This window comes from Crocuta crocuta, unplaced genomic scaffold (genome assembly GCF_008692635.1).
Source record: "Crocuta crocuta isolate KB4526 unplaced genomic scaffold, BGI_CrCroc_1.0 scaffold299, whole genome shotgun sequence".
Classification (NCBI taxonomy): Eukaryota; Metazoa; Chordata; class Mammalia; order Carnivora; family Hyaenidae; genus Crocuta; species Crocuta crocuta.
Genome location: NW_027532747.1, coordinates 9492247 through 9502005, shown reverse-complemented (window position 1 = coordinate 9502005; position 9759 = coordinate 9492247). Strand labels below are relative to the sequence as shown.

Below are 9759 nucleotides of genomic sequence, written 5' to 3'. Positions count from 1 at the left end.
CTAGGAGAAAAAAAAAAAAAAAGGAAAAAGAAATTTTAAAGATGTCAGGTGACTTGCTCAGTGTTACACAGCAAGTGACCCCAGAGTTCAGTCTTCTTGTGCCCCAATTTCTGCTTTTATAAAAAAGGGAGTGATGGCATCTTTCCCGGAAGCGTGAACACGCGTGAATGTGGGTCAAGAAGTGCCCCATACACGCTCGCTCTCCTGATTGCCGGGGTTCCCCGCCCCTTCCCCCCCAGTGTCACCACCTTGACGTAAAACTATGGTTTAAAACTTGGGTGCACTTCTTCTCAGATTTCCCTCTGTACTTAGATGAGCCTTGGTGACAAGTGATGGAGTTCAGACAACACTTCAAAAAGGAATAGTGGGTCCGAGCCAAAGTCATCGGTAAAAGTTGCTCTCCTTTTGCGAACTACAGCCTGCAGCCCCTGCCCCTGTTTGTTTTTGTTTTTGTTTTTTTAAAAAATATTTTTATTTATTTCTAGGAGGGAGAGAGACAGTGTGAGCAGGGGAGGGTCAGAGAGAGAGGGAGTCACAGACTCTGAAACAGGCTCCAGGCTCTGAGCTGGCAGTCAGCACAGAGCCCGATGCGGGGCTCGAACCCACGAACCGCGAGATCATGACCTAAGCGAAAGTCGGACACTTAACCGACCAAGCCACCCCGGCGCCCCTCCCCCCCTCCCCTGTTTGTAAATAAAATTTTATTGGAACACGGCCATTGCTGTCATTTCTGGATTATCTGTGGCTGCCTTTGCACTTCAGGCACAGAGTAGCTGTAACACAGGTGATGTGGTCCACAAGCCAGACATATCCTTCCCTTTGCAGGAGCAGTTTGCCAGCCCTATTGTGTGGTGCGGGGACATGAAAGCGCCCATGATTTGCTTGCGTACTTGGGACGCAGCAAATTGTCCTCGAATTAGGCTCCCCAACAGCTCAGCATCATTTGCTTATGCAAATCGCACCAAGTGTTAGCGTTTGCAACAGATAATTCGGAAGGTTAAAGCTCAGAGTCGCAGGTAGATAGTAGCCACCTGAGCCTGATGAACGAGTGAAGCTTTAACAGGATAAACGATTAATGAAAATAAAGGTGGGAATGAAAGCTGTAGGCAAATATCGAATGAATGACAGGCCTGTGTGTTTCTCTAATAGTTATTATCTTCCTACTTCCTCTGGCTTTCCCACGCCCTTCTCTTTCACTAAGAGGGTGTGGGTTTGGCGGATTAGTCCCATAGTTCTGGTGCTCTGCCCCATAAAAGTCCTGGCATTGCTAAGACAAAGCCTTTTCTCCTGAACCTGAGAACACCTCGGGAATTTTGCAGAAACCCTGTAGAGCAGACACTGCCAAACGATGGCTGGAGGGCCAAATCGAGCCCACTTCCTGTTTTTATTTTTTTATTTTAAAAAAAAATTTTTTTAATGTTTTATTTATTTCTAGGAGAGAGAGAGAGAGAGAGAGACAGCGTGAGCAGGGGAGGGTCAGAGAGAGAGGGAGTCACAGACTGAAACAGGCTCCAGGCTCTGAGCTGGCAGTCAGCACAGAGCCCGATGCGGGGCTTGAACCCACGAACTGCGAGATCATGACCTAAGCAAAAGTCGGACGCTTAACCGACTAAGCCACCCAGGCGCCCCCCCACTTCCTGTTTTTATAAATAAAGTTTTATTGGAACTCAGCCATACCTACACCATGTACTCTTCTATAGTTGCGGAGTCATTGCACTTGATGGAGACCATGTGACCTTTCAGGACTACAATATTTGCTGACTGTTTAAGAAGAACTTTGCCGACCCTTCTTTAGTGCAAGGAAAGGCTCAAGGTTTGGAGCCGGCTTTTGTCCGCAGCACTGGGAAGCTTCTCAGAATTTCCTGGCCTGAGCAGTGTGGTGCTGTCTTGGCCTCCTTTTCTCTTGAGTGTTTGTGAGGGAATGAAGAGAGCTAGGGTCCCGCAGATCACCCTTTGCCTGGGAGATGATGTTGGAGAGAATTTATAGGGGTGGGGGGGTGAATTCCAGTCCATATCTGGAGATTGTTGCAGCAGCGTCTCTCTCCTTTACCCATACCCCTCGTATTTCTTTCTTTTTGCATCCCACCCTCCGAAAGATAATTAGGTCCAGGGGCGGCCATGCCTGGCCTCCAGGAGACGCCCACCTAGGCCTGGGCCACAGCCGATCCACCTTCCAGCTTATTTAATCGCCATTAGCCAGTATGCTACTTCAGCACCTTCACAGTTGTTTTTGCTGAAGGAGCCCAGCCTTTCCCATTTCTGTGAATAGAACATCCACATCACTTTGTCTTTGAAGAAAGAAATCCTTCCCTCAGCATTTAGTATAAAGTCCCATCTGTCCGTGGACCCTGGTCCTTGCCTTCTTCCAACCTCACATCCTCTGTTTTCTATCTCCGTCTCACTCTGTTCTACCTGCATCAGCGACCTTGCTGGTCTTCATGTGCATCAAGCATACTCCTGCCTCAGGACCTTTGCACTTGCCTTTCCCCAACAGTTATACTTTGTCTATGTGTCCCCCACCGAGGTAAGTTACAGGAGGCGGAAGCATTCCCTGACAATGTACCCATGTATCCCTGATGCCTGGAATCGTGCCTGGCCCATAGGAGAAGCTCAGGGAAACCATGTGGGATGGACAGGGCAGGGAAGGGTTCAGTATATAAAAGCATTTGGAAACCATCGATCTGTTCTCACTCTGCCATTAAACACATGAAGAAACGGAGACCTGGAGGTGTGACTTATCCAAAGTCACGTGGCAACTGAGTCCCAGAATCAGCATTGGAATCTGGACTCTTTGTTCCCTGAACCTCCCAGCGTGAACGGCTTGTGTATCTTAACCTCTGCCAACATTAGGTAGCATCCCAGGTACCGCCGGCTCTCAAATTGCCATTTGTTTCAGCAGCGGGTGGCCAGCTGGTAAGAAGAAAATGGTGCCTTCACTGAAACTGAATGGGCAAATTGGGATAATTATTATTTTAATCTCTTAAAATGGTGATTCTAAATGCTCCCCTTGGCCCTAAGGGTGAGATCTTGACTTCGAGAGTGTGCTCTGGTGCAAGGGAGAGAGCTGGTGCTTCGGGAGCAGAGGAAGGAGCCCACGACCATGTGGCCTGAGCTTTCCTCCCCTTTTCTGCCCAGCATATTGTATCCCTTCCCCAGGCTCAGTTTCCCCACCTGCTTGTGAGCGGATTGAGGGAGTCACCCTCTGTGGTGCTAGAGTTTTCCTCTGTGTGGGTCTCTGCCTTGGCAGGCTGGCTCTGGGCGTGACGGATGCCCGGCCGTGCCCCCTCGGCGGCCGGCGCCTTCGCTGACCATCTCCCATTTCCTTCTCAGGCTCTGTACATGTTCTACGCGTTGGCCATAGTGTGTGACGACTTCTTCGTTCCATCTCTAGAGAAGATCTGCGAGGTACGGAGGAGGGACTTGGGATGCCTCAGCATAGCTGGGGCAACAGAGGACATGGGACACGTCAGTGCCAGACTGAGTGGGGAGCACTCTGGTGGTGACGATTGTCAGCCCAAATGCTTAGTCCAGCCCCAGCAAAGCCTGGCCTCGCGACCCCGGAGTCCAGTCGGCAGGGGGTTTCTTCCCCCAGACTTGGCAGAAGAAGAGGTGTGCGGTCGTCACCCGGGATGCCTGGCTGTGCGACGAGCCCTTGGCGTGAAGCCACGTCTGCCTGGTTAGGGGCATTTCCCGTAACAAGCTGCAGTGGGGGCACCAGGTAGGGATCCGGGTCTTTAGAGAGGATGCAGAGGCTGAGCAAGGAATGCCCTTGGTTCCAAAGTTCGCAGGCCGACTTTTTTTTTCCTTTTTTTTTTTTNAAAAAAAAAAAAAAAACAGTGCTGTTCAGGGAGACCCGGCATCTTGGTGGTTTCTCCCTGCATCTGAAGTCCCCGGCACCGCATTCCCGATCAGAGGAGGGGCTTCTGGGGACGGGGCGCGGCCTTGCCAACCAAAGTGTCTCAACAGAGCTCCAGCCCTGCCTTGTGCTGCCTTCTCCCTGGGGGCATGGGGCACCTGGGTCTTTGTCTCTGAGCAGCCGGGCACCGGGCCTGCCGTGGAGAAGGCCTTCTGGAATGTAAGAGCCAGGCTGCGTGTCTGGCTGTGTGTGTAGCCCTGGTGTGTAGAAGTCTGCGTGGTACCCNGGGGCACCTGGGTCTTTGTCTCTGAGCAGCCGGGCACCGGGCCTGCCGTGGAGAAGGCCTTCTGGAATGTAAGAGCCAGGCTGCGTGTCTGGCTGTGTGTAGCCCTGGTGTGTAGAAGTCTGCGTGGTACCCAAGGAAGGTCTGTGTGGGCATTGGCGGTGGCTAAGCAGTGAGCACCACTGTGTACCAGGCTCTCTCTCGGGCACCGGCAATCCGTGGGTGAGACGGACCTACGGCGCCGGCCAGTGGGGAAGGCAGGCTCACAGGCCCGAGACCCTCACCATGGGTTCTGTGAGTCAGACTCTCCCACCCGCCCTGGGCATACACCTGGCAAGGCGTCATCAAGCAGACCTCATTTAGGGGCTTCCGGGAATGAGCAGGAACCGACAGAGGAAGGGGACAAGGGACTGTGGGCTGAGTGGCCAACAGAGTAGCAGGAGGAGACACCCGCCAGCCCAGGCACCTCACTGCCTCCCGCGCTTTCTGTGGCTGCCAGAGCATCCGGGACCGTGTCCACTGTCGCCACGTCACGGCCTGAGTGTCTGCGGTCACTTCTGTTTCAGAAACTCCACCTGAGTGAAGATGTGGCCGGAGCCACCTTTATGGCTGCGGGGAGCTCGACACCTGAGCTGTTTGCCTCTGTTATTGGTAAGAGATGCCACTGGCCGGGGACCCCGGCTCTGGAGGGAGTCCAGGTTTGGTGCCCTGCCCAGCGAGGGTGTTCATTGGCTCTGAGCCTCTGTTTTCTCCTCTGTAAAATGGGACATCAAGGGAGACGGAAAGCACACTCGTGGTTCCTGGGGGCGTGTGGGGGAGCGAAGGGCTGGTGGGTACAAGGTTTCTCGTGGGGGGTGACGAAGATGTTCTAAAATGGGATGGTGTGCTCGTTGCGCCATTCTGGGGCTCCCGTGACCCGGGGTGTCCACTTTGCAGGGGTGGGTTGTATAGCACGTGAATTCTATCTCAGTAAAGCTGGTAAAAAGGAAAAGCGCGGGGAGGAGGAGTGGAGCAGCTCGTCCTCGGGGGCACTTCCTCCTCTCTGGTTTTGCCGTTCTCAGCATCACGGGCATTCTAGAACAGTCCCTCGGTCCCCGGGTTGGGACACAGTCCTCACAGCCGCTGGGGTCTGAGGAAGGGCAGCCCCAAGAGCATGTCTGCCTCCCCTCCAGGCGTGTTCATCACCCATGGCGATGTCGGCGTTGGGACCATCGTGGGCTCCGCAGTGTTCAACATCCTGTGTATAATTGGAGTCTGTGGATTATTTGCAGGGCAGGTCAGTGCTTTTCTCCCTCGATAGAGTGACCTAAGGGACAGCCCCAGGGGGACCCGAGGCCTTGCCTTATTGTGCCCCTGACGGCCCCAGGCTGTGAGCGAGTCGGCCTCCCCCGACGAGCCCAGGTCCTCGCGTTTACAAGTGGTGGCTGACGTTCCTGCATCAGGGACCCGAGAGCAGGCACGGCGTCTGCTCTCCTGGCCGGCCCGAGGGCGAGCATCCATTTGACAGCAGTACATATTTGAGAGGCGCCTCCTGGAACCCTGACCCCGAGCTAGACTCTGGAAATACCTGAGGCCCCCTCCTTGGCAAGGAGCGTGGCGCTGGCCCGTGGCGGGTACCCCATCTGCATCTCCCTGGTCCTCAGGGCCGTGGGGGCATTAGACTCGCCCCCAGAGAGTCAGGCTCATGATTAGGCCCTACCTGGCCAACGGAAGTAGAGATGGGCAGCTAGTCACTACGAGAAGGTTCCAGAATCACGGGGGAAGCAAGTGCCTCTGGCCTCTGCCTTGACACCGGGCTTCCGCTGTGAAACGTGAGCTGTCTGCTACCTTGGAGGAGCAGAAAGTGGCTTTGCCGTCACCTGCAAACGGTCCACGCTTTCTCTTCTGTTCCCCGTGTATATAGCAAAGAGCACGGGGTGGCCCTGCGCAGCCAGGAAAGCTTGGTTTCCGGTGGCACAGTTAGGAGTTGCTCCCTGGGCACATCCCTGCACCTGTGGGGGTCTGGGGGAGGTGGGAAAGCCGCCCCCCACACCACCGCCCCCGTCTCCCCAGCCAGTAGCCACTGACGGCCCTTTGCTTGGCAGGTGGTGCGCCTGACGTGGTGGGCCGTGTGCCGAGACTCTGTGTACTACACCCTCTCTGTCATCGTGCTCATTGCCGTGAGTTCCTTCCCGACCCTGCCCATCTCCGTCCCTGGCGCTACCACCAGAGGACCCATGGCACCCCGACCGCGGGCTGTGCTGACCACTCAAAGTGACCAGTCCCTCCCCGCTGTTCCTCCCTTGCCTGAAAGCCTCCTACCTGACACCCTGGTTATGGAGCGCACCCCGGGCCCGCCTTGGATTCAAAAAGGCCTTGAAAAAGTCAGGGACTGTGTCACAGGGTCCATGCAGTTACGTTCAAGCTCATCAGGGGCCCTCGATTCTCACGCGGCGCCCGTTCCCTGAGGGTCAGAGTTTCTGGGCTCACAGCTCCTCGCTGCAGAGCAGGAGGGAGAGAAGCAGGCCGGGGGCAGGCAGAGGGGACAGCCAGGGCAACGGGGACGAAAGGCAGAAGAGCTGCAACAGTGATTTCTAGAGTCCATTAGTGTGGAGAGCGAGGGGGATATCGCTGCGGTCCCCCGAGGGCTAAGGTGACATCATGGCATGCCAGCTACTGCTGAGGAGAGAGCACCATCCAACAAGGGAGCCGTGTTTCAATCCAAGTGGCGGCGTGAGGACAGGTGCATGTGGAATGTGACCCCCCACAGACACCTTACACAGTCGAGAGCCAGCTGGATAGGACAGTCACCCCTTGCATTCTCTGTCGCTGGGAACCAAATCTCCCCCCAGTTCAGTAGCTTAAAATAGCAAGTATTGATCGCTCTTGTCTGTGGATCAGAGTCTGGGAGCGGCTTGCCTGCGTCCGCTGGTTCAGGGTTTCTCACAGACGTTGGCCCTGGTACAAGGCTCCCCTGGGCGGGGATCTGCTTTTGGGGTCACTTGTGGGGCTACAGAATGCCGTCCGATCCCGCTTGGCTGGCTGGTCCGCAGCGCAGCTCACAACACGGCAACTGGCTTCCCTCAGAGGAAGGGTGAGAAGGAACCAGGGCGAAGCCACGTTCTCTCCGTAACCTCATCTCGGGGGTGATAACGCCTCACTTTTGCCCTGTTCTCTTCGTAAGGAGCCAATCCCCAGGTCCAGGTCACATACCCAGGGGTGGCATGAATGTCATGCAGGGGATTACTTGGACCCCTGCCTCCCACACCTCCAAAAATGAAAGTTACAGATAAAATCATTGACCCGTACACAGGTGCGGAAAAGAATCCACATGAAGCTCAAAGTCTAAAAGACAAAAACATTCTTCAGTGTGTAAATGTTGTAAATGTCAACACTGAATGGTGACCTCCGTTGGCCTGTAAGGAAAATCTCTGAGCCCAGAAACGACCGGCACCGACTGAGCCTGGGTGCCGGGCTGGTGCCTTAGACCCCACGAGTGGTCCTGACAGTGATGACGTGACTTTTCAAAATTATGAATGACTTCTGATGAAATCGTGGACAGAGCCCAAGTACAACTGTCCCTCCATTTACATGATAGCAACCTCCCTAGAAAATTAAACATTTATTAAATATGTAATTTTAAAAAAGCATAAGTACTTGGGTTTGTAAAATAGAGTTAAGTTCTGAGGCTCGGGTTTGGTTTGGTTTTGTTTTCCCCATTTGCCTGAATATTTAGCAAGACCTTTAAATAGGACGTGTGCCAAGTGTGGAAAACCCCTTCTGATAGAAATATCTTACAAGTTCTAGACTGGTCAGTACCCTGGACCTTCATTGCTTCTAAATACCAGTAACCTTTCATAGGGTTGTAAAAAACCTAAAAATATCCCCCACAGGTGAGCTTAGACCTTCATTGAAACCTGGATCAGAAGATGCTGGACTGTGTGGCTCAGCTCAGCCTCCCAGAAGAAATGGCCTGTGCTTCACGGCGGCCTGATGGCAAACTGCCATCACCAAGGGCACAGCCTTGCTGAAATCAACACTCTTAAAAACAAAAAAGGCACCTGCGGGTCTGCCTACAAACTTACGCACCTACCTATCCAGGGCACCTGTGTGTGAGGAAGGGAAGGGATATCATTTTCTTAAAATAGAAAATGGAAAATCTGAGGGCAAAGGGCTCACTGGTGCTATATGAAGGGAGGCCACAGGTGATAGTGGGAACATCACGATTTCTGGAGCTCACCTCCTCCAGTTAAGAAAACCAGGAATGGAGAGAGGAGCCCAGCTTTGTGTAAAAATAACAGGGCAATAATATGTGAGCTTAGACCATTTAGGGGCCTGTGTATTGTCTTCTGGAATAAATATGTTCCTCTCTCTTGTTTCTTTTGCCTTCCAGTTCATATATGATGAAGAAATTGTGTGGTAAGTTTTTAGTTTGTTTCTTGTTCCTTTTTTTGCTAGTATTCTTCCTCATTGGGTCCATTGAATCTTTTTTTGAAATTGTCTTTAGAAACCTGAACTTTTAAACTCGTAAAAAGGGCACGCCTTTGTTCTTTCAAAGTGACAAGCTTGTTTCCCTTGGTGTTTAAAGCTAAAGAAACGAAAACAGTATGATATTTTCACTGGGACAAGCATAGGCCGCTATGAAATGCAGAGCCAGGGACCCAGTAGTGGGCCTGTTTCTTGGCTGGGGATATGACAGTTGTCAGATAGGCAGTGAAGTAGGGAGAGGGTCTCAGATACTTCTGGTAAAACTAGGAATCCTGTGTGGAACAGAATCACATCAGATCCCTTCCTCACACCTTATACAGGAATAGATCCCAGAAGAATTAAGGATCTCAAGTAAAAAGCAAGATTAAACAAAATAGAATAAAATATAGGGACTGACCTTTATGACCTCGAGATAGGAAATGATTCCTTGATTAAGATACATAAAGCAGAAGCTGTACAGAAAAGATGGGTGTATTCGCCCTACAGGGCATGAATGTATCATACATTCGTAAGCCCTAGAAATGTTCTCTTTGTGACTGTGATTCAGAGTCCACACTTGTGTTTATTTGTGGGAATGGACTCAGAGGGACTGGCTAAGGACACTCCCCCGGCTGACATGAGCAGCCATGTGCTCTGGGCACAGAGAAACCTGCTTTTGGCCCTAAGCCAGCCCCTAGCCCACCATGTGAGCTGGGAAGCCACTCCTCGATGGAGTTGAGGGTGGTGGCCGTGGGGTCATCCACAAGTCTCTTTGTGGCTCTGCTGGTCTGCGGCCTCTGTTAGTAGAGGAAGAGTTCCCAAAACAATTACACCTTATACCCAGCACGTAGTAGGCCTTCAGCATGTATCTGTCGGATGACCAAACAAATTAGGGTGTGTGGCTCCTCAGAGGCCTGTGGTCTGAGCTCCAGATCCCCCCACCGCATGTGGGGTTGAGTGCTGCCTCTGCTAGACGGCAGTGATGTGACTCCCAGGANCCCTGTTTCTCCTCCTCCTCCTCCGTAGCTGGAGGAGCTGTCTGAGTCCTGCAGGCCCCCTGTAGTGGAGAAGAACCCATCCCCAGCCTTCTCTGTCCCCAAGAGGGCTTCAGGCTATAGGACAGGCTGGGGGGACTCCCCTGGATGCCAGAGTCCTGGGCTGGGCTCCTTCCTGC

The 9759-nt window shown here is 53.0% G+C and overlaps 1 protein-coding gene across 1 annotated transcript in view; it reads left to right on the top strand.

The window, feature by feature from the left end:
* SLC24A4 (solute carrier family 24 member 4) overlaps positions 1–9759 on the top strand; it is a 169762-nt gene that overhangs the window by 112479 nt on the left and 47524 nt on the right. The window contains exons 3-7 of the mRNA XM_077780939.1: positions 3331–3405; positions 4706–4790; positions 5312–5415; positions 6224–6298; positions 8512–8537. Coding sequence (XP_077637065.1) covers positions 3331–3405; positions 4706–4790; positions 5312–5415; positions 6224–6298; positions 8512–8537 — 365 coding nt within the window. The remainder of the gene's footprint in view (positions 1–3330; positions 3406–4705; positions 4791–5311; positions 5416–6223; positions 6299–8511; positions 8538–9759) is intronic.